At 49.9% G+C, this 24,256-nt stretch overlaps 1 protein-coding gene across 2 annotated transcripts in view; it reads left to right on the forward strand.

Moving 5' to 3' along the window:
- Positions 1-24,256, forward strand: part of ABCC1 (ATP binding cassette subfamily C member 1 (ABCC1 blood group)) — a 148,192-nt gene that overhangs the window by 56,233 nt on the left and 67,703 nt on the right. For both annotated transcript variants that reach the window (XM_061152904.1, XM_061152905.1), the window contains 3 exons: positions 11,247-11,308; positions 13,138-13,269; positions 23,926-24,156. In XM_061152904.1, the coding sequence (XP_061008887.1) occupies positions 11,247-11,308; positions 13,138-13,269; positions 23,926-24,156 (425 nt within the window). The remainder of the gene's footprint in view (positions 1-11,246; positions 11,309-13,137; positions 13,270-23,925; positions 24,157-24,256) is intronic.

The raw sequence follows: 24,256 nt of genomic DNA on the forward strand, positions 1-24,256 counted from the left end.
CATTTAAATATCGGGAAATTCCGCAGGTGTTAACTGTCCGGGTTTTCTAGAAAAGGGTTTTGGCAGCATCCGTGCAAGTGGTCGGCCAGCGCTGGGGCGCGTGGCCCTGGTTTCCTGCCGCAGTCCTCACTGCTTCCTGGTGTGTTAGACAGTCTTGCTCCTCTCACCTGGCCCCTGGAGGATTTGAGTTTGAGACCCTTGGTCTCCTCCATCAGTTTGAGGAAAATCCTGCTTGTGTAGTGGGCAGGGTGGGGGTGGCCGCTCTTCTGCTGGTAGGAGGACAGGGAACATGGCTGTTTATCACCCTGATCCTTCTCCTTTCTTCCTCCCTGCTTCCCTCCATCCTGTTTTCCTTCCTCCTCCCCCATACTCCCTTCTTCCATCCAGGCTGAGTGCCAGGCTCTGATCGGGGCACAGGGCTGTAGCCGTGAATAGAGCAGAATTCTCGCCACTCGGAGCTCATGTTTCATGTGCAGGGGCACAAACAGTAACCCAGGACCCAAGTGTATATCCTACCAGCCAAGTGGTGGTTACAGCTCTAAAGAAAAACTCAAAGAAAGGGGGAGGTGATGGTTGGGGGGTGTGTGTGGTTTTGATAAAAGCAATCAGGAAAGCCCACCTCACCCCATCCCCCGAGGAAACCTCACTGGAGCAGAGACCTGAAGGAGTGAGGGAGGCAGGCAGGCAGGTACCCAGGGGGAGAGGTTTCAGGCAGAAGGGTTGCGAGTGCAAAGGCCCTGGGGCAGGGCTGCCATGAATGTCGCCACCACAGCAGGAAAGGCCAGAGCAGCTGGAGCCGCAAGAGACAGGAGGGGGCTGGGGATGGCCTCTGAGAGGTGGGACAGTCACCTCTGGACCGGGCAAACTGTTTGGATTTTGTTCCAAGAGGGATGGGGAGCCTTTGGAGCAATCATCCCATGCTTTGTTCACGGTTAGTCAGCTGCTAATGGGTGAAACTGCAGTAGGAGCAGTTTTCGGCTGTGGTTCTGTGAGGTTTGGCCTGGACCTCAGCAAAAGGTTGTGGCTGCTTTTGTGGGTGATGAAAGGACCTAGGGCGGGGGGTATCAGCTCAGAGGAGGCGGTGATGCTCCAACATGAGATTTAGAAACCGGGGGGCTTGTCCCATCCTAGGAGAGGCCCCATTCTGCCATCTCCCTGCTCTAGGAGGAGCTGGGTTGGAGAAATTAGCAAAGTGTGTGTGTGTGTGTTTGTGTGTGTGTTCATGCACATAGGTGTGTATGTGTGAGGTGGGTACATGAGCATGTATTTGTATGCATGTGGATGTGTGTGAATGTGTGCATTTGTGGGCTCGTGTGTGTGTGTTGTGTGTGTATAAAATTCACAAGGTGTGTGTGTTCCCTGGCACACAGGAGGGGCTCAGATGTCTCTGGCTCTCATGCCTGCTGATGATTGGCGTTGGTGTGCACGGGTGTGGGTAGATATCAGGCTCTTCTGTGGAGCTGCGGATCACAACGAACAAATCACAGCCCCCTGAGGGGCTGCAGACCCTGGGGTGCTCGGGGGGTAAACCAAGCCCATGGGAGGCAGACAGGCCCACGTAGGGATCTTCCAGTTCTTCAGGCTCACTGTGGACTGTTGCTGATGCTTTACAGGGCATTACTGATTTCTGGTCCCCTCTGGGATCTGGATAAAATTCCTTTCCCTTCTCTCCTGGGTGTGTGTGCTCTGGGCTGACTCACAGAGCTGACTTCCTCCTCCCATTGTACTTCCTGCAGTTCCGGGGCGTGGGGCCTGCCCCGCCACCCCGGGGACCGAGAGCCTCAGTCTGATTGTGGAGGCAGCGTGGTAACAGGAGGAGAGGCTCGTTTTGGAGGCAGGCAGACCCTGGGCTTTAATTTCACCTGGTTCCTTTATCTCTTCAGTAGATATTTCTTAGGCACTGGTTGTGTACGGTGCTTGGCTCTAGAGACACAGCAGTGTGTGAAAAGACGTGGTCAGCGCCCTGTGGGGCTTATTTGTTATTGCCCATCACACCCACCCTGAATTTAGCAGCGTAGGACGGCAACAGTCCTTCGTTAGGACGTTTCACAGGCCTGGGCCTTGACTGGGCTCTGCCGTGTGGTTCTCACTCAGGGTCTCTCCTGCAGTCGCAGTCAGATAGTGGCGGGAAGGCTTCCAAGCTCACAGGTCGTGTGGTTAGCGCTGGCCCCTGGCTGAAGGCCCCACGTGGTCTCCCCCAGCCACCTGGGCTTCCTTGCAGCCTGGCAGCTGGTCTGTAAGAGTGAGTATTCCGAGAGAGAGTGAGCTCTAGACCTGGGAGTGGCCAGGTCTCACTGTAGGACCAGCATGTGAGATGGCAGGTGATGCCTGGCTGTCTTTGAAAAATACTGTCTTCCTCAGGCCCCCAAGGAAGCTTACCATCTTGTTAGGCAGATCAGCCGACCACAGTTGAGATGAAGACCTGGGGGTCAGGTTATGTGACTTTTGGATTTGACTTCGAGCGAGTCACTCCTCTTTTCAGGACCTTAGTGTCCCATCCTTGAAAACGGGTTGAGGCTCAGTTTGATGCCAGCTGCCCCCCACCACCCCAGAGCCGAGGCCGGTTGTGACCTGGGAGGAGGGCATGTCAGGTGTCATCTCTGCTGTCCCCTTGTCACTCTCCATACTGGCATCACAGTGGAGCCGGGAGGACGGGGCCTGTCCAGCCCTGGTCCCTGTCCCGTCCGCCGAGCAGCCGTCACATGTAGCCTGTCCTCAGCGAGAGTGGTCAGCCAAGCCCAGGGTCAGGTGGGGCTGGCGGTGCCGGCCTGCTCCCCCTGTTGAGTCACCGAGCGCCGTCCTCCCCCGCTGGCCCCATGCCCGATGCGTGACTCAGAGCCATGTCCTGGCCCTGCTTCCCGGCGGGGCTGCTCCCCTCCACGTGCAGGCCCAGGGCCCAGACCTCGGGGGCTTTCTGGGGCTCCTGCCTATCCCTGGCCTCAGATCCTTTGATCTTCTGACCCTGAGGCTACTGCTTAGGGCGTGGGGTCAGGGTTACCATTGGCAGTTGGGGACACCAGGAGCAAATGTGGCAGGTAGTGGACCCCCCCCCCAAAACTTCTCACAGTGGGGGGGGGGGGTCCTCAGACCGGCAGCATCAGCAGCCCCCCAGATGCACATTTGAAATGGAGAGTCTCAGGCCTGCCGAGCCCCGCTGAGTCAGGGTCTCGTTTTCACAAGATCCCTGGCTGGTTCATGGTGGAAAAGCACCAGGTTAGCACATTCTTAAAAATTACTCAGCTCATTTGGTGTAAGAGGTATTTTTAGTCCTGTTTCATAAATATGGAATATTTTACAAGGAGCATTTCAAACCTGCAGAAAAGTTGAAAGACACAGTGAATACTTGCCATCTACCTGCCAGCTAGATTGCCTACAAGTTAACATTTTGCTAAACTTGTTTTTACCGCATATCTGTCTAGCAAGCCAGCCGGCTAAGATTTTTGGTATTGAAAACTGACCTTGAAATAACATCAGTTCTCCTTCATCCACACACTTAACCATGTGAATCATTAGCCAGAGCTCAGTATCTCTTAATGGTTCTATTTTAGGGTGTTTTTTTTTCCTTCCTTCAAGTAAGTTTACCTAGTGACATTCCTGAATCTTAAGTTACCCATTTGATGAGTTCTGACAAATGATAACTCAGATTCCTATCGAGACAGAATATCCCTGGAACCCCAGGAAGTCCCCTCCTGCTCCTTCACGCCAGTCCTACCCCTTGCAGCCCAGAGGCAACTGCTGGGCTTAGACTGTTAACGAGAGCATGGAAAATTCCATTTTTAATTCCTTTCTCCAGCATTTGGTAATTCATTGTGCCAGGGGCTCAGCTGGGTTCTGAGTACCTAGAAATGAACAGACCTTGACCACCCCAAAGGAGAGACAGAGGAGGAGGCAGAGGGCCAATAAGCCAGCGCTGTGGGATGGACAGAGGGTTCCCAGGCAGGGATGTGCTAGGGGCTGTGCAGGAGCAAGGAGCCAGCGGTCCTGAAGTCAGCCTGGGGCCCCAGAGCTGGCATCCAGAGAAGGGGATTCCTCAGGCCAGTAAGGTTGAAGGCTGGAGGATGGATGGGAAGCTTCTCCTGCTGGTGGAAGCAGCATGTCCACAGGCCCAGCGTTGTGATGGAATCTGTGGGTGTTTGGGAACTGCATGACTTTCTGCTTGGCTAAGTCGGGGGGCCAGGGAGCTGAGCATGAAAGATCAAGGGTAGAATTGAGTGTCAGCTTGTGGACTTGGAATTATAATCTGAGGGAAAGTTTCTCAGCTGGAGGGGGTTGACACACTCAGGTTGGAAGTGTTTTAGACGATCCCTCTGGCTGAAAAGAGGGCGCAGGAGGCTGGTGGCACCTAGGAAACCATTACTGGGGCCCAGGCAGGTTGAGAGGAACGCTGGCCCGAAGAGTGACCCTGTTCAAAAGCCGTGGAAAGAAAACGGACAAGTTCATGGGCAAACACACATGGTGTGTGTGTGCTACAGTAGAAGAAATTGTGGTCCTGAGCCTGGAGGAGATCTGCATAGCTGAGAAGCAGCAGAACGAACAAAGAACACCAGTGTTACAGACTGTATCACCGGATTTCTTAGTGTCAGACATTTGGGTGGTTCTAATCAATAATAATAATAGCAGCCTTGTGTTCATAAAATTAACTTATTTAATCCTCACAGTAACCCAGCACTGAGGTGGAACTGTGAGCCTCCCCCCATTTTACAGATGGGAACGCTGAGGTTCAGGGTGGTGTAATATGTCACCTAAGTTCATAGGGCTGGATTGGGGGGTGAGCCCTTCACACCTGAGCAGGCATCAGCATCACTTGGAGGGCTTGTTACCACTCAGATCATTGCTGGGTCCCACCCCCCATAGCTTCTGAGTCAGTTGGTCTGGGTAGAGCCCAAGCCTTGCTGTTTCTAACTAACCCCCAGGCCCCGCAGATGCTGATGATGAGGCGGGGTTTGAGAACCTCTGGTCTGAGCCACACTGCTGCCCACACATCTCTTACTGCTGGGCATTTAGGCATGCCGAGTTGCAGTCCCCGGCAGAAAACTGAACTAAAAAGCAAAATCAAAACCAGAAAAGGGGGGGGGGGGGGGTGGGGGGTGGGGAGCGGGCAGAGAGTTTCTAATGGAAAGAGCTGTGGGCTGAGGGCCCCAGACAGGGTCCTCCAAGCGTCCCCTGCGAGGTCGTGGAGGACCAGTTCTCAGAGCCAGTGCCTGGGGCTGTTGTGCCACATTAGCTTAACCCCCCCACCCCCCCCGCCACCCCCGCCAGGTAAAGATGCCAAAGAACAGCTCTCTCTGTATGAACAGCTTGTTCCTCTTCATCCACCTTCAGCCAGGGCCTGAGTTAATCTCGTTTTCACTGAACGGGGGGATTGGTCGTTAAGCCTCCTTCCTCCTGGGACAGGAGTTCCTCCGTTTCGGTCTCAGAGGCGCAGAAGCCCCAAGCCAACATCCTCGCCTTCTCCACTTTGTGGATTAGACCGGAAAGCTCTGCCTGGTTTCAGCTGAATGAAGTGCTGCTCAGATCCTTGGCCTAGCAGCCCTCCTTTTTTTTTTTCTTCTTTAATGATCAGTTCTTGATTACTTCAGAACTCTGATTATCTGTTATCAGGGGACTTCCAGAAACTGGCTCCCAAATTACGTAATTTCTTGTCTGGTGATGAGACCCGGTGTCTGCCCGGTCTGATCTGAAAGTCTGTGTCTGGATCCAGGGGGAGGGAGGAGGGCTGGGGAGACGAACTTGAGGAGACTCCTGGATGGTGCAGCTTAGAAACTCAAATGTTCATGTTGCTGACCCAGCCTTAACTGCATCTGGGGTTGCGGGGGAAGGACAGGGTTGGTTCTCACAGGGTAGGGTTTGTACTAGCCAGAGTGAGAAGTCATCTCTGCCATTGGGCCGGCACTTCTTGTGATCTGAAGTTGGGTATACCCAACTGCTGCTTCCACCAGCAGGAGAACCTTCCCATCCATCCTCCATCTGGGCACAGTTGGGTATAAAGGGGTTGAATTCATCTTCAGTTATGCAGCCACCAGGTTCCTTCCTTCTCCCGTCCCCCACTGCCGTTTTATTGAGGAATATTTGACATACATCCCTGATTTAGGGCGTATCTGAATGGTCTAGTGGATTTCTGTACTTTCTTCAATTTGAGCCTGAATTTTGCAATAAGATCTATCTAGTCAAAGCTGTGGTTTTTCCAGTAGTCATGTATGGACATGATAGTTGGACCACAAAGAAGGCTGAGCACTGGAGAATTGATGCCTTTTAAATGTGGTGCTGGAGGAGACTCTTGAGAGTCCCTTGGACAGCAAGGAGGTCAAACCAGTCAATCATAAAGGAAATCAGTCCTAAATATTCATGGGAAGGACTGATGCTGAAGCTGAAGCTCCAGTACTTTGGCCACCTGATGCGAAGAACTGACTCATTGGAAAAGACCCTGATGCTGGGAAAGATTGAGGGCAAGAGGAGAAGGGGGTGACAAAGGATGAGATGGTTGGATGGCATCATCGATTAAGTAAACATGAATCTGAGCAAACTCTGAGAGATAGTGAAGGACTGGGAAACCTGGCGTGCTGCAGTTCATGGGGATGCAGAGAGTCGGACTCGACTTGGTGACTGAATGGTAACAACAGCTTACCAGTCGGACTTATCCATTCAGTGGAAAGAGGCTTTGCCCAGACTCACTCAAGCCCTGTTAGTTCCAACCAGGCCCTAGAATTAAAAAGATCAAGAAGAGAGGGCATCCCTTCTTTAGGATGAGGGCAGAAAAAGTAGCTTGCCAAATAAGATCCTACAGCTTTCCTCCTAAGGACTTGGGGGAAAGGAGGCAGGAACTTAGAGGGAAGGCTTAGAGATGCAACATTCCATCCTAGGTTGTTTCATTCCTGATCCACATCCAGGCTTGGCTGATTTCAAAGTAACAGCAGGATTTGTGAGGCCCCTGGGTGTATAAGTCTGACACCCTGACAGTTTGCACTGGGGTCTCTATGCAGGTTAGAAAAAGGCACCTGGGGAGACCTCCCTGGCAGTTCTGTGCTGCCACAGACTCTGTGCTCTCACTGCAGAGAGCCTGGGTTCCATCCCTGGTTGAGAAACTAGGATCCCACATGCCGTGTGGTGCAGCCAAAAAGAAAACAAAAAATTTTTTTTTTAATTAGAAAAAGGTGTCTGGCCCTCCTGGGTGGGTGAATTTGAGAAAGGCCCTATGTCCTTCCTGCTAATGCAGTCCCCCCTCCATCACCACCCCTGCCCCCCACGTCCAGGCACCAGCTGAACTTCAGCCCCCACTTGCCCCCTCGGCTGGGCATCTTTGTGCAGGGCTGACCCTGTGTTGATGCCAAGACTGAAAGAAGCTGCATTTTAGCTCCAGTTCCTCTCCTTAAGAATCACCATCTTGAATGTCATGAGGTCTGATGTAAGCAGGGGTCAGCCAACTTTTTCTGTAAAGAGACAGATGGTAGACAGTTGTAGACTACAGGGTCTCTGTCGCAAGTACTCAGCTCAGCTGTAGCTCAGAAGCAGACATGAACAGTACGGAAATGAATGGGCATCACCATGTCCAAACCTGTTTTGCAAGCGGCTGGGCTGTGGGCCTGAGTTTGCCAATCTTGACATGAAACATCTGTTTGGTGTGTCAGAGTCTGCAGGAAACAGTGGACTTGTTACTGGGGTTACCATTAGTATTAATGTTAGTACTGCTAATGTCATCGCTTGAGCTTTTTACTCTGTGCCAGGAACTGTCCTGAGTACTACACAGGCTTTATCTCATTTAATCTCACCATCACCAAGTAACATGGCCCAGGCGCCTCAGCCAGTAAGTGGCAGGGCTGGGATTCAAACCTCCTTCCAATCACCTTGCTCCATGTTGCTTCACCTCTGGGTGCCTCCTACCCTGGCACCCGCCCTCCCCTACCCCACTTCAGGCCCCTTGTTTTGTTGTTGCCGCTGTCCTCCTCATGGCTCTGACCATTTATCTTTATATATTTATTTGCATCTTGGTTTGCTTACTGTCCTGGAGGTGGTACTGGGCGAGGACCTCACTGTTTGGCCTTGGATGTAATGATATTTAGCCATCTCCTGGCATATAAGCAGGTCCGCCCTCAGTATTTGCCTAAGAAATAAATGAGTCATTGTCCCAAGCATCTCTTCCTCTCTCCGCCAGCTTTTTACAGGGGCAGGAACTAGGTGATAGTTGAAGTGCATTTGTGACTCTTTGATAACCCGCCCACTTCCAGGGGGGAAAAAAAAGAAAAAGCCTGCAAAGCAAATATCACCACCTCCTCCGGGAATAATGCTGCGGCCTCAAAGACCTCATTCCTCCTGGGAGTCTCCTGGGGGAGGCTGAGCAGTGTCACTCACCTGACTCCCATTTCCCAGGTGTGAAAACTGAGACTCTGGGGTGAAAGGACTTGCCCAGGTAGAAAGTGCAGAGCTGGGATTCAAACTCAGGGCCATCTGGCTTTTGGTTGGTTCGGAATGTAGGTCTGTGGGCTAGCTGCATCTGATTAAGGGTACCCTGATGCCAGGGTCCCACCCCCAGAGAGGGTGATCTAGTAGGTCAGGGCACCTGTGTTTATGAAGCTCCCCAGGTGATTCTGGGACAGATAGTACTAGTGAAGCCTGGTGGTTCTCAGCTCAGGCTTCATATTTGACTCATTGGGGAAGATTTTCATGATAGAAACTTTCAGCTGTGTACAACAGTGGACAGCATGGTGTAATGAGTGCCATGGACTATTTTATTTATTTATTTTAAATTTTTACCTGCCACAGACTATTTACCCTGCATCACATGTAAACATTTCATCAGGTATCTGCAACAGATAAAGGATTTAAACATTTTTAAAATTTTATTTTGAAATAATTTGACCCACAAAAAGTTACAACAGTGGTGTTGTTCTTGTATACCCTTCTCCAGCTTTCCACAATAATATCTGAGAGATAAGGATTTTAAGGAGTACAACAATGGTACCATTATATGGCCTAACAACTTACTAATTCCTTAATATCACCAAGTATTCCAGAAATGCACTGTGCTTGCAGAGTGATGCAGCCTCTTATTGGTATTGTTCCTTCTCCACCTGATAGCTGAACCATTTTATCGCAGACACACCCCCTCATCTCTTTGGTCACCCCGTGTTGTCATAGACAAATGCTTGTTTCTTTCCTTCTGTTTTCAAAACAGTGACTTGGTTCTCTAGTACGTTTTCATCACTGACACCAAGAGATTTTCCTTCTCTTCCAGTATCAAGGTGAACTTGTGTATTTATTTATTTATTTAATTTTTTTGGTGAAAAATTTTTATTTTTATTTTTTTATTTTTTTTGGGTTTTGTCATACATTGATATGAATCAGCCATAGAGTTACACGTATTCCCCATCCCGATCCCCCCTCCCACCTCCCTTTCCACCCGATTCCTCTGGGTCTTCCCAGTGCACCAGGCCCGAGCACTTGTCTCATGCATCCCACCTGGGCTGGTGATCTGTTTCATCATAGATAATATACATGCTGTTCTTTCGAAACATCCCACGCTCACCTTCTCCCACAGAGTTCCATATATGCAGAACTTCTGTATTTAAAATGTGACATGTCTCAGCCCTTTTGCCTTACTGTCTGTATTGCAGCTCAAATTGTCCCTTTCTGGACTCGTGAGAGCCACTTTTGGTTGCATCTGAGGTCTTTTACCTGCCCTTGTCCTGTTGGGTGTGACAAGATATTCTGGGCTTATCTTGTACATTTCCTGCCCAGCCACTTGGCCAAGGAGACTGGGAGCTGAAAACAAAAACAAGAATTCAAGTACCTGGACCCACCCCAAACCAGCTAAATGGGAGCCCCTGGGGAGTGGGACAGATACAGTGTTTTTTCCGAGTGCCCCCGGCCGGGGTGTACAACCGCTTCTCCTCATCAGTCCCTCTAGTGTCTTTTTTTTTCCTCAGGATTTTAAAATATCTTTATTGAATTTGTTACAGTATCATTTTTGTTTTATGTTTTGATATTTTGGGCCACTAAGCATGTGGGATCTTTGCTCCCTGAGCAGGGATGGAACCCACACCCCCACATTGAAAGGCAAAGTCGTAACCACCGAACCTCCAGGGACGTCCCTCCCCAGCAGCTTATCTCTGCGAAATTCTGGGATGGAGAGCGATGTCCTTGGCTAGTAATCTCGTCGTTAGTCTGGTGACCCCACCTTCGCCAATGCTCGTGTCCCCAGATTTAGACTTGAATGTGTCAGCCCTCATGTGCAATCCCAAAGGCTCTGTCTGATGGCCTTGCCTGTGTGGCCCTGAACTGGAGTTCATCTTTGTGGCTCTGGGAAAGAGGTTTTTGAAAGCTTGCTTAGAATCTGTTGATGACTTCCTGTTGCCCTTGCAATGGAGACCAAAATCCCTTACGTGACCTCCACTATAGACTGAGCACATCTTCCAGTGTAGACTGCTCAGGCCCCCTCTTGTTTCCTAGAGCCCGCTATGTTCCCCTCTACCTCGGGGCCTCTGCACACATCAGTCGCTCTGCTGGGACCACCTTTTGTCTCCCCCTTCACTTAGTCATCCTCTCCCCACTCTTCAGACCCCAGCTTGAATGCCTTCCCTGACCTCCATCAACTGAATCAGCCTAATGAGGTCCCAGTGACCTCACTGGTCATACCAACCTGCCTCCGGGATGTAATCCTTGTCACAGTTGTGGTTTTGAATTTGTTTACGTGATTGATTAATGTTTCTCTCTCCAGACCCTGACTGTTTGGGACTCACGTTCTGTCTCCACTGCTTCCAGCTCTGGCACCCTGGGCAAGGCTTTTCATCTCTCTGCCCCTCAGTGTCCGTAGCTACAGAATGGAGACGATGCCTTTATCTAGTTCCTAGTGTGATTGTAAAATTAAAGGAGATAATTTTCATAAAACATTTAAAACAGAACTGTTAATAGCTAGCAGAGAGTGCTAGCAGTTGACCTGGATTAGGGTTATGTCTGTTAGTTCAGATTTGTGTATAGTAGGTGCTCAGAAGATACTTGTAGAAAGGGTGAATGAATGAATGAAAGAAAGAGGAATAGAGGTCATACCAGGTTCTGTGAAGATATGAGATAATGCTAGTACTTTGTCTGTGCCTGCCACTTTGTAGATGCTCATTAAATATTTGTGGAATAAATGAATGAACTAAGAAATGAAAGAACCATTGGCCCACTGGGAGAACCAGGGAGCTGGCATAGACGAGAAGTTTAACCTATCCTTTCCCCTGGGTTCCCCACCCTGTGCTTTCTCTCCATAGAATCCTTGCCCGGAATCCAGTGCCTCCTTCCTTTCCAGGATCACCTTCTGGTGGATCACAGGGTAAGTCCTGGCCCCCAGACCTCGGGCGGGTGCTGGGCCACCAATGTGCAGCCCTCCCTCCCTCGCCCTTTCTGACAGGGTTGTGTCCTGAGTGTGTGTGCCCTGGGCATGGGTCTTGGCGACTCTGACCCTGAGCCCACAGTCACATGATAAATGCATAACTAGCTCAGCCTGGGCAAGAAGCTGCAGACCCCCGGCTCCGGATTTGGTTGTTTTTGTTTTGCATTGGGTGTAATTATTATCATTTGCATCATTCCCCGCCCCGAGATAAATAACATAGGGAAAAGGGGTGAGGGAAATGTGTATGGACCAGTAGCAGCAGAGGCAGCCACATCCACAGCTCAGCACACTGCCTTCTCGCCCGCCTTTTGTTTGCACCTTGTTTTCTGCACATTGTCGGCATCTTACTGGGGATTATTTAAAGCCCTCCTCCTCCCCCAAGCATTTATTCCTTGTCTTTATTAACTTTTTACACTTTTTAATTTAGTATTTTTATTAACTGTTTTTCAATTGCTGTGAAAGAAGAGCTCTGGGACAGTCGATGGTGTTTGGACATGGACCACTGGTCATGCCAGCCAAGCTCATGTTTCTGATTTTGGTCATAGTCTTCTGGTGATATCAGAGCGTGTCCTTTCTCTTAGGAGGATATACACTGATATTTAGGGGCGAAGGTGTGTAGGGTGTGTGAAGGTGTGTGAAGGTGTGTGCAGCCTCCTCTGAAGTGGTTCAGAAAAAAGATAGAGGCATACTTCATTACGCTTCCCAGCTACCGTTTTTTTCCTAATTGGAGGTTGGTGGCCACCCTGTGCCAATCAAGTCCTTTGGCGCCCTTTTCCCATCAGCATTCGCTCACTTTGTGCCTCTTTGTCGCATTTTGGTAATTCTCTCAATCTTTCAAGTGTTTTCATTATTATTATATTTATTATGGTCATCTGTGATCCTTGGTATTATTACTAGGATTTGCTGAAGGCTCAGATGATGCTTAACTTGGCATATTTTAGCAATACAGCATTTTAAAAAAATTTTTTTTTAAAAATATTTCTTTTTTAAGAAAATTCGTTTTCCTTTTACAAACCCTTGTGTTGAGGGCTGACTTTCAATAGATCACAGCGAGGCAGCTGCTCTGCTACGTACGAAACCCCGAACAATACAGCATTTTTAAGTTAAGCTCTGTATGTTCCTTTTTAGACATAATGCTAGCGTAAATATAACTGTACTATGGGAAACCAAAACAATTCTTGTGACTTGATTTATTGTGATAATCACTTTTATTGCGGTGGTCTGAAACCAGACCTATAGTATCTCTGAGGTCTGCCTTGTATGTGTTTGCATACATGTGTATCTAGAGACAGAGACAGATACAGCACATGTGAAATGTTAACAGTCATGAGCTTGGTGAAGGATCGACAGGAATTCTTTGTACAATTCCTCTGGTTTTTCTCTGAATTTGAAATCTTTCAAAATAACAAGTTAAAATACTAAATTTCCCTTTTATAATGAAAGTATTCAAAGCAGGAAGGCTAGGCTAATAAACCTTAAACTCATCACCAAATATAATGATGGTTAGTGCTCTGTGATATTAGCCTTAAACATTTTTTTGGAAAGTAAATTAGAAACATCCTGCTACTTTCCTCCTAAATAATCGTTGTATGTTTGTCTAAAAATGAGGCCGTTTTTCCTGGGGGGGTCTAAGGGAATTAGCAGTAATGATGCCATGTGCCCACATGTCCATTCACCCTGAGAGTTCCCTGATCACGGCTTCCTGTGGTCATGTGGGCCACAGTAGCGGGGAGGGCTGACTCTCATCGCCTCTTGTGTTTTGGCCACAGGATGATGGTCCAGGGCTACCGCCAGCCCTTGGAGAGCACCGACCTCTGGTCCCTGAATAAGGAGGACATGTCGGAACAAGTCGTGCCGGTCTTGGTAAAGAACTGGAAGAAGGAATGTGCCAAGTCCAGAAAGTAAGTGCCAGGCATCCGGCCGCAGGCACGCTGGACGCTCACGAGGTTGAACCGGTAGCCCTGTCCCTCCGCCGTGGCCCGGGATGGTCGCAGTGCTGTCCCTTAAGCCTCACAGCCCTCCGCGGGCTGCTTCCCGTCTCAGAACCACTGTTTGCTCATCCGCAAGTGGAGTGGAGTCTGCCATGTAGCTCAGGCAATTCGGATAGAAAAGAAAAGAGAAAGATGTCAAGTCTGCAGATTCTGTTTGCCGCGACCCTCGGTGACCCTGTCCTCCCAGAATTGTCTCGTTTCCTCCCCTTCCCTCTGAGCAGCTGGCATCCTGAGCATTCTTACTGTTTTAAATGCTTCAGTTCAACACGCCAAATCAACTGCTTCTTGAGGTGTTCTGCCTAAGAAGCCCCAGTCGAGGGAGATTTGGGCTGTACTGGATTTTTTTTTTCAACAGACTTATTTTTTGGAGCACTTCTAGGTTCACAGCAGGTCTAAGCAGAAGCTGCAGAGTTGCACACACCCGTCCCCCACCCGCCGTCAGGGTACCCCCACCGGCCATCAGGGTACCCCCACCGGAGGGGCACGTCGGTAACTACAGCCTGTAAGACCACACTGAGTCCGTGGTTTACATCACTGCTCACTCTCTGTCTTGGATTTCACACCCTCCCCCCATGTGAGCTGTATGCCAACCCCAAGCTCTGTCATCAGGTTATTTTGGGAGTCAGGCGAGGGCCTCCCCAGCATGTATTATGTCTTATTCCTTCAAATATAAGACGTCATCACCTGTGCGATGCATCGTTATGACATTATCACCTGTGTGATGCACCAGTGAAAAAGGAAAACAGCTGCCAGTTAAAGCAGGGTATGACATTGACTAAGACGCATCCTGCGATCAGAGAAGCCAGACATGAACTCGCGAGGGACTCTGATGGCAGGGGATGGTGTCATTCCTCCTGTAGTCATTATGGGATGGTGCCCACCTTGGAGAGCTGGCTGACGAGGGCCCAGCCTGGTGTGTGTGCATGTGTGCTAAGTCACTTCATTTGTGTCCGATTCTTTGCAGCCCTATGGACTGTAGCCTGCCAGGCTCCTTTGTCCGTAAGATTCTCTAGGCAAGAATACCAGGGTGGGTTGCCATGCCCTCCTCTAAGGGATCTTCCCTACCTAGGGATCAAACCCACGTCGCTGGCATCTCCTGCATTGTTTACTACTTGTGCCCCCCTGGGAAGCCCCAAGCCTGGTGCCTAGCCCCGCAGAGCAGCAGGCCTCCCAGGAAAGAAACCCCGGCCCTGCAATTCCTCACCCTTTGCAGGAACGCCCAAGCTCCAGGTCTTCAATCTGGTTCCAGGCTGTGGGTGGGGAACATGGGACATTGATGCTGCCGGCCAGCAGGGCGTCAGCAGAGGACCTTGTGACTGTCTGCAGTGGCCATGAACAGAGGAGACATTGTCTCCTGGGAGGTGGGTTGAGCTGAGCCTCTGTGGCTTACCTGGTGAGGAGGTGCTCTGTGCATGTGTGACTCTGGCCGGTTACCGTGTCTGTGACCCAGTTGGAGGGTCTCAGGCAGAGATGGGGTTTCTGGTTCTCTTCGGCCTGGCCTGCAGCCTCCTTCCTGGAGAGAAGGTGTGTCCTCAGGCTTTTTCCCACGCCAGGTGGCAGGGGGTGTCCACCCGGCTGTCCTCTGGGGCTCCGCCTGTGAGTTGGTTGCCGCAGCTGTGGGACAGGTCAGCAAGGAGACCGGAGGAGACTAGGAGGAGGACCAGCCTTGCAACGTGAAGCTCCATCACCGGCCTGGCCCTTGGCTGTTTCGTTCAGCAGATAGAGTTGATGACTGCTGGTGTGCTGAGCCTGGTTTAGGCCCTGGGGGCTCAGAGAGTGGAACGGGAGAGACAGGCTCCTTGTCTGGTGCAACTCAGATTTCGCATGGGATCCAGGGCTTAAGGAGTCTAACACATCCTGCGAGAAACTGGAGAGAGTGTGAAGTGAGATGATGAGATTAACAAGGAGGGGCCATGAGGGCCAGAGTGACCGGGAGCCGATACGGGTTGGGTGGTCAGGGGTGGCCCCCTGAGTGGAGATTCGGTGTCAGAGGAGGGAGGGAGCTGAGTGCAAACGTGGGAAAGGGTGTTCCGTTCGCAGGAACGGCTAGCGCAAAGGTCCTGAGGCAGAGGTGAGGTGGCGTGCTGACGGAGCAGCGCAGGGCTTGTGTGGCTGAAGTGTGGTGAGAGGTGGGGAGAACGGGAGGAGAAAAAGCAAGAGAAGTATTTGCAAGAGTTCATAGGCTGTGGTACTGGGCTAGGGTTTGATCCCAGATGTGAGAAGACAGGTGGGCTTTATGCAGAGCAGTGGCACGTCCGCCGGGTCTCCGTTGTGGCATGTGAGATCTTTAATTGCAGCATGCAGACTCTTAGTTGCGGCACATTGTGGGATCTAGTTGACTGATCAGGGATCGAACCTGGGGCCCTTGAATGGGAAGTGTAGAGGCTTAGCCACTGGACCACCAGGGAAGCCCCTGGGAGTTCTGTTTTGTAACAGCCAGTTGGGGTGCTCTGGGAACGGTGGATCATGGGGTGAGAATCGAGGGCAATGGGTCCCTGGCTCTACTCCTGGAGGTGTGAACCATAGCCGGCACCCGTGACCCCAACAGGCGTGGGTGGGGGTGAGGAAGGTCTGGTGGGTGCCCCGGGGCTCCTGGGGAGCAGGGGACCAAGGCCTGGGCAGGAGGAGGCCGCCTTGGCTTCTTGGGCTCAGGCCTCCGCCTCCTCTCCTCACCCCTGAGTGCCTCTTCTCAGGGCCAGGTCCGAGCTGCTTCCCCCACTCCCCTGACCTTTGGGTTTTATTTTATTTATTTATTTTTTGGAGGTTTTAAAATCCAGTGGTTCATTGGTTTTCATCAGATGCTCTTGAGTGTAACAAAAAAAGTGGAAATTTTTCAACTTAACGGCCTCCCATAGATTAAGGCCTGTGGTTCCTGTTGAAACGACTATAAAATGATTTGGCAGCTCTGAAAAAGACTTGGGCAGTTTTTTTTTAAAAAAAAGTTAGGGACTTCCCTGGTGGTCCAGTGGTTAAGACTTCACCTTCCAATGCAGGAATGGGGTCCAGGTTTGATCCCTGGTCCAGGAGCTGGGATCCCACATGCCCCGTGGCCAAAATACCGAAACATGAAACAGAAGCACTACTGTAACAAATTCAATAAGGAGTTTAAAAATGGTCCACATCAAAAAATATTTTTTTTAATTTATTAATTTATTTTAATTGGAAGCTAATTACTTTACAGTATTGTGGTTTCTGCCTCACATTGACATGTATCAGCCACGGGAGTTACACAGTTATGATACCACTCAGCATTCTACCCCCAGGTGTATACTTGAGAGAACTGAAGACGTGTGTTCATGAACTTGTGCAGAGATGTTCATAGCAGCTTTGTGTGTGGTGGTCAAAGCTGGGAGGGACCCAGACAGCTGTTAACAAGTGAGTAAGTGATAGTCGCTCAGTCGTGTCCGACTCTTTGCGACCTCATGGACTGCACCCTGCCAGGTTCCTCTGTCCATGGAATTCTCCAGGCGAGAATATTGGAGTGGGTTGCCATTTTCTTCTCCAGTTAACAAGTGAATAGGTGTGCAAATCTTGGTGTAGCCATGCAAGGGAGCACTTCTGAGCAATGCAACAGAATGAACTATTGATACACTCAGCAACGTGAAAAATCTCTAAATAATTACACTGATTTTTATAATAATTAGAGTGAACAAAGCCAGGCAGCGGTACCTACTAGGTGATTCCTTTTATGTACAAGTCAAGAAACATGAGAGCAAGTCAGTAGTGACAGAAATCAGATCAATGGTGGCCTGAAGTAGGAGGAGGTGGTCAGAGGGGAGGGAGAAATTCCAGAGAGAGGAGCGCCCTGTGGGGGTGATGGGCGTGTTCATTGTCTTGATTTCCCTGATGGTCTGACAGATGTATAAATATGTCCATCAGGTTGTACACTTGAAATGTCTGCACTTGCTTTGCAGGCAGTTTTTTTTTACCGTCTGAACCACCAGGGAAGCCCTGATCTTATGTCAGTTATACTCATAAGAAAGCAGTAGTGTTTAAAGAAGGGGTGACTCTTTTAACTTAATTGTTTCTATTTCATAAAGGAATGCAAACAGCAAATAATAAACAAAAAACAAAGAAAAGGCTCCAAAATGCAGGTGTTAAGCTATGGCGCCCACCCTTTCAGATCCTTTGCCCCCTTTAATAAGAAAGACGTTATTATTAAAGATATTAACTATAGATATTAGTATAACACCTCCTTAAATGTAAGGAAATCCATAAAAATAACCCAACCATGTGTCTTAGTTTAAAAATCAACAAAATGTTCTTGCAAAGCGTTAAAGGTGAGTGATGTGTAATGAATCGCCATGTGTGTCTGTGTAAATGCTCAGGCACGCGCTAGAACAGAGAGCGGGAAATTGCTGTGTACTCATAAGCAGAACCTTCTCTGCGGCAGCTGCAAGTCCTGACCGACTGGGTCTGGTGGTTCTGGAGACCAGAACCATCGTCACCCTCACGGACAGGGCTTTGCGAAGTGGCGATTCATACTTGGCAAAGTTCTGAACAAAACTTAATTTGTATGCTGACTGCATTTCTAAAAGAATCGAGGTGTATTTTATCTTGCAAAAAAAAAAAAAAAATACATGCTATGTATGGATTTATCTCAGTCTTTCCCACCATCAGGGTCTTTTCCAATGAATCAGCTCTTTGCATCAGGTGGCCAAAGTATTGGAGCTTCAGCTTTAGCATCAGTCCTTCCAATGAATATTCAGAGTTCATTTTCTTTAGGATGGACTGACATGCTGCAGTCCATGGGGTTACAAAGTGTCAGACACAGCTTAACGACTGAACAACAATAACAGCAATGAATTTATGCTGAAGATGGGGTTAGAGTCAAGATTTGGGTGATTTGGGATATTTCCCTGATGGTCCAATGGTTAAGACTCTGTGCTTCCTCTGCAGGGGATGTGAGTTTGATCCCTTGTCAGGAAACTAAGATCCCGCAAGCCGCACAGCATGGCAAAAACAAACAAGTCCATAGATTTGGGTGATTTTAGGCAGACTCTGCAATGAACATGAACTTGGGCAAACTTCGGGAGATGGTGAGGGACAGGGAGGCCTGGCCTGCTGCTGTCCATGAGGTCGCAAAGCGTCAGACATGACTGGGCGGCTGAACAACAACAACAGGGCAGGCTCTTCACCTACATGGGTGCTTGGAGGAATTGGTCCAGTATGTCAGTGGTACCCAGCCTTTTTGGCACCAGGGACCTGTTTCATGGAAGACAATTTTTCCTTGAAGCAGGAGGTAGGGGATGGTTTCATGATGAATCAGGAACGTTACATTTATTGGGTGCATGCTCAGTCGGTAGGTCATTTTGACTCTTGGTGACCCTGTAGACTGTAGCTCGCCAGGCTCCTCTGTCCGTGGGATTTTCCAAGAATACTGGAGTGGGTAGCCATTTCCTTCTCCAGGGGATCTTCCTGACCCAGGGATCAAACCTGCCTCTCCTGTGTCTCTTGCATTGGCGGGTGGATTCTTTACCACTGAGCCATCTGGGAAGCCTTAACTTTACTTCTGTTAATGTTACATCGTGATAATGTGGTAATACAAGCGGGGGAGAGCAGCTGTAAATAGGGATGAAACTTCACTTGCTCATCTGCCCATCACCTCCTGCTGTGCGGCCCAGTTCCTAACAGGCCACCGACCAGTACGAGGACTGGGGGCTCCTGCTGGATGTCAGAGAGAGCCTGGACTCTGGTCCCGTCATCGTCAAGTCAGAGGCTGAGAAACCCCCTTGACAGCCTGTTTTTGAGAAACAAAATCACTCTCCAACAACAACAACAGAGACGGGGAGAATGATCTTGAGTCGTTTGTATGGGACACAGTTAAAATCCTACGCAGCCGTACTTAGTCGGGGGGTGGGGAGGCAGTTGCCACGCCCATCTGTGGTTTCCAAAACCCTCATCCCTACAGCTCTGAGGAGGATGAAAATGTGCATTAAGGGTGTTAAATTCATTCTCTGCCCTTCTGTGTTACACTGGATATTACGGATCAAAGACCATGCTCAGAGTACATCCGTAAAATTGATTGATCTATGACCTTTTTCAGTTTGAGATTTTTGCCTTTGGCCACAACGTTAGAGATTTTTTTCTTTTCTTTTTCTTTTTTTTTTACATAAATGACAAGCACAGCCTGTGGGAGCTCCTCATGGTCCTCTGGTTGGTTCACTCCCTGCCCAGTCTGCTCTGGTTCCTTGAGGTTCTTGGAATGGCTGCCTCACCTCTTTCAAAATTCCTCAGTCCCAGGCCACGCTGATCCGGTTCCCCCTGCCTAGAGCGCCCTTTCTCTCCCCGAGTGGACTCGCTCCCTCATCCTGCAGGTCTCAGCTTTGATGTCACCCCCTCCAGGAAGCCTCCATGATATAACCCCCTCACACAGACTGATCAGTTTCTCTCACAGGGCTGCTTGATGGCGGGGCTCTCCCCCTGGCTCAGCCCCAAGCAGGGCGTTCATGGAGGAGAGATGGATGGGCAAGTTCCTTTTTCTTCCAGCTTCCCCACCCTTCCTGTTCCCCTGTCCTGGGCAGTTTTCTCCTGACTCAGACCTTCCGTCTCCAACTTTCCTTCCATTCCTGGCCAGACCATCCAGATGCCCAGCTTTCTTCCTCCCTCCAAGAGCGCCTGCTTCCCTTGGAAGCCTCTTGTTCACTGGATGCTTTTTTCTCTCCTGACTCGCTGTAGCTGGTCCCTCCCACTGCTCTGCTCCTTCCACCCAGGCCTGAGCCTTCGTCTTCTCTGCCCGTCCGAGACCTTCTCCCAGGCCCTTTGGCCGCCCGTCTCCTGGCCCACCGGAAGCGATCCTGTGTCGGTGGCAGGGCCCAGCTGAGGACGTGGTGCAGAGAATGAATGGGGGGTGTGGGCGAACTGAGCCACTTCCTGTCCCCCTGCCCTGCCGTGTCCTCCTTTCCAAGAAGGCATGTGTGTGCAGAATGAAATCATACTAAAAATCCCCGCCAGGATCCCAGCTTCAGGGCACGTCAGTGACATGAGCAGGGAAAGAGCCTTCCCTGACAACCCGAGAAGTAGCAATAATCCTCTGTGGTTGGTAGAGTGTCCCCCCCTACCAAAAAAAAAAAATCCACATCCCAATCTCCAGAACCTGTGTATATGTTACATGGCAACGCGTGCTCAGCCATGTCCAACTCTGTGTGACGCTATGGTCTGTAGCCCGCAGGATTCCTCTGTCCATGGGATTTCTCAGGCAAGAATACTGGAGCAGGTTGTCATTCCCTTCTCCAGGGGATCTTCACGAGCCAGGGATCAAACCTGAGTCTCTGGTGTCTCCTGCATTGGCAGGCAGCTTCCTTACCACTATGCCACCTGCAGAACTGGCAGAGTCTCTTTGCACATGTGATTAAGTTCAGGATTCTGAAATAGGCCTGATGGGGGTGGGCCTGATGTAATTATCATGAAAGTCCTTTTAAGGAGGAGACAGGAAGTCAGAGGGAAAGTGCTGAGCTGCTGGCTGAGACGAGGAGGCAGGCACCCCATGCCCAGGTGTGTAGGCGTCTTCTAGACGCTGGGAAAGGCGGGAACAGAGTCTCCCCTGGAGCCTGAGGGCCAGCTTAGACTTCTGACTTCTGCAGCTAGGAGATGTGAGGTTCGTGTTGTTTCAAACCACTTGTTTGTATTCACTGGTCACAGCAGCCACAGGCAATCCTACAACTTCACCCAGGGGAGGCCAACAGTGGAGCCGAGGTTGGGGAATGAAGCGCTTTAGGAGGATCCCATTGACTGCCATGCAGGGGCTTGGTTGTCAGGGAACAAGGGTGGAAGGAAATGGGGGAACGGGGAGGGGGCCCCGGCGATGGTCACTTGTGTGGGTCAGAGGCCGTGGTGATGGATAGTGTGGATGGATGACTGCACACACATCCCAGGAGTGGGGCGTACATGACACACACCGGATTGGACCTGGGAGCATGGAGGAAAGGGGATCAGGGATGATTCCCATGTTTCTGGTCCTTTCTTGGGGTGGGAGCATCGAGGGGAAGGATCCGGATTTGACAGAGCCCAGACCAGTGCCCGGGTCTCTTACCACTTCCCTACTGGTGCCAGTGGTAAAGAACTTGCCTTCCAATGCAGGAGATATAAGAGACGCAGGTTTAATCCCTGGGTCAGAAAGGTCCACTGGAGGAGGGGTTGGCAACCCACTCCAGTGTTCTTGCTTGGAGAATCCCCATGGACAGTGGATCCTGGCGGGCTGAGGTCCACAGGGTCGCAAAGAGTCAGACACGACCGAAGTTTCTTAGCATGCATGCATGCATGTACAGACCAGTGCCCATGGTTTGGAGTAGGGATGGGGGAGGGAACCAAAGCAGATCGGGAGGCTGTGGTCTCCAGGAGGGCGTTTCAGCAGGTCCAGATTGTTAGATGTGGCTTGGATGGAAGAGGCAACAGTCCCTTGTGATCAAGCGCTGTTCAGTGAGCTCCTGCTGTGGACAAATTCTGTAAATTGTGAATCTTACGATTGTGTGGGGAGGAAGTTTGTGTGCATATTTCAAGGCTGGAGCTCACGTTTGGCCATTTGAGGGTGTCGCTTTGACTGCATTTTGTGGGAGAGGGAAACTGAACCCTATTGCTACATAACAGGTCACCCCAAAACAATGAACATTTACTGTCTCACACCGTGTCTCTGGGTCAGGGATCCGGGATGGGTCTGGCTTGGTGGTTCTGGCTCAGGGTCTGGCATGGCTGTAGTCATCGGAAGGCTTGGCTGGGGGCACAGATCTCCTTCCATGTTGCACATGGTGGGCGTGACTGTGCTGGCTGTTGGCAGGGTCTCACCATGGGGGCCTCTCCTGAAGGCTGGTTGAGTGTCCTCATGACCTCGCGGTTGGCTTTGCTCAGAGTGACTGATTCACGGGAGGGCAGGACAGAAGCCATGATGTTTTCTGCAACCTAATGTTGCAGGTGACAACTCTCTCTCCATTTTTTGACAAAGTTGTGAAGTCATTACTCCAATATCCTGTTCTGAGTGGGAGGGGACTTCACAGGGGTGTGTATGAGAGTTCCGATTTCTCAACATCCCTGGAACCTTGTTATGTGACTTTTTGATGATAGCCATCCTAGTGGGTGTGAAGCAGTATTTCTTCCTGGTGTTGGTTTGCATTTCCCTGATGATGTAAAGAAGTTAAGCAACATTTCATGTGCCTATGCCGTTCACATGCCTTCTTTGCACCTTTTAAAATTGGGTTGTCTTTTTTCTTACTGGCTTGTAAGAGTTCTTTTATTTCCTCTGTTTATCAATACAAGTCCTTTATCAGATTTTTGACTGGCAAATGTTTCCTCCCATCCCATGGGTTGTCTTCTCACTTTCTTGGTAGTGTCTTCTGAAGCACAAAAGTTTTTGGTTTTGATGAAGTTCAATTTATTTTTTTCTCTTGTTGCTTGTCCTTTTGGCATTGTATTTAAGTATCCATTGCTAAGTCCAAGGTCATAAAGATTTTGCCCCCTTGTTGCCCTCTAAGAATTTTACGGTTTTAGTTTTATGCTAAGTCTTTCATCCATTTTGAATTAATTTTTGTATACGGTGTGAAGTAAGGGTCCAACTTCATTGCTTTGCCTGTAGCTATCTAGTTTTTCAACACCATTTGTTGAAAAAACTATTCCTTTCCCATTGAATGGTCTTCACAACTTTGTCAAAAATCAATTGGGTTTATTTCTGGATTTTGAATTGGGTTGTATTGATTTCTGTTTATGCCCATCCTCATGCCTATCTCTGGGGTTTCCCTGGAGGCTCAGACGGTAAAGAATCCACTTGCAATGCAGGAGATGTGGGTTTGAGCCCTGGGTTGGGAAGATCCCCTGAGAAGGAAATGGCAACCCACTCCAATATTCTTGCCTGGGAAATCTGATGGATAGAGGAGCCTGGTGGGCTACAGTCCTTGGGGTCACAAAACAGTCAGACGTACCTTAGCGACTAAACAGCAGCAACATGCCTGTCTTGATAATGGTTGTCCCATAGTAAGTTTTTACCGAAGTTTAAACTCTGGGAGTTGGTGATGGACAGGGAGGCCTGGCATGCTGCAGTCCATGGGGTCGCAAAGAGTCGGACATAACTGAGCAACTGAACTAAACTGAGTTTTGAAATTGGAAAATGTAAATCGTCCAACTCTGCTTTTCTTGTTTAAGATTGTTTTGACTCTTTTTGATCCCTGGAGTTTCCATATGAATTTCAGGATTAGCTTGTCCATTTGTACAAAGAGCTTGGATTCTGATAGAGATTGCATAGATTCTGTAGGTTACTTTGAGACTGGCACTCTTCTGTGCTCTTCACAAGTAAGTCATTTAATTTTCACAAAAGCTCCGGGAAGCAGGTCCTACTTTTCCACATTGTACAGATGAGGAAACTAAGAGCTAGAGAGGTTAAGACACTTGCCTAAAGTCACACAGCTGGCCCGGGCCCTGAGTCTGTGGTCGTCACCGCCATGCTCAGCTGCTTCTCTGCAGTGACTGGTTTTCCCCGGGGAGTACAGGCCTCCCTGGGGGTGGGCTTCTTCGGCCTCCTCCCCTCTGGTGGGCTGAGGGTCTGGCAGACCCCAGAGCCGCTCCTCACTCCTTGTGTTCCAGGCAGCCGGTGAAGATCGTGTACTCCTCCAAGGACCCCACCAAGCCCAAAGGGAGCTCCAAGGTAGATGTGAACGAGGAGGCCGAGGCTCTGATTGTCAAGTCCCCCCAGAAGGAGCGGGACCCGTCCCTGTTCAAGGTGTTATACAAGACCTTCGGGCCCTACTTCCTCATGAGCTTCTTGTTCAAGGCTGTGCACGACCTGATGATGTTTGCCGGCCCGGAGATCTTAAAGTAAGCCGCCCCCCCAACCCCCATCCTCAGCCGGGCAGTCCTTTGCGTCCTTGACCTTCCACTTGCGACACCCCTCACCCTCCCTTGGGGTCACACGCTC

Source organism: Dama dama, chromosome 10 (genome assembly GCF_033118175.1).
Source record: "Dama dama isolate Ldn47 chromosome 10, ASM3311817v1, whole genome shotgun sequence".
Taxonomy (NCBI): Eukaryota; Metazoa; Chordata; class Mammalia; order Artiodactyla; family Cervidae; genus Dama; species Dama dama.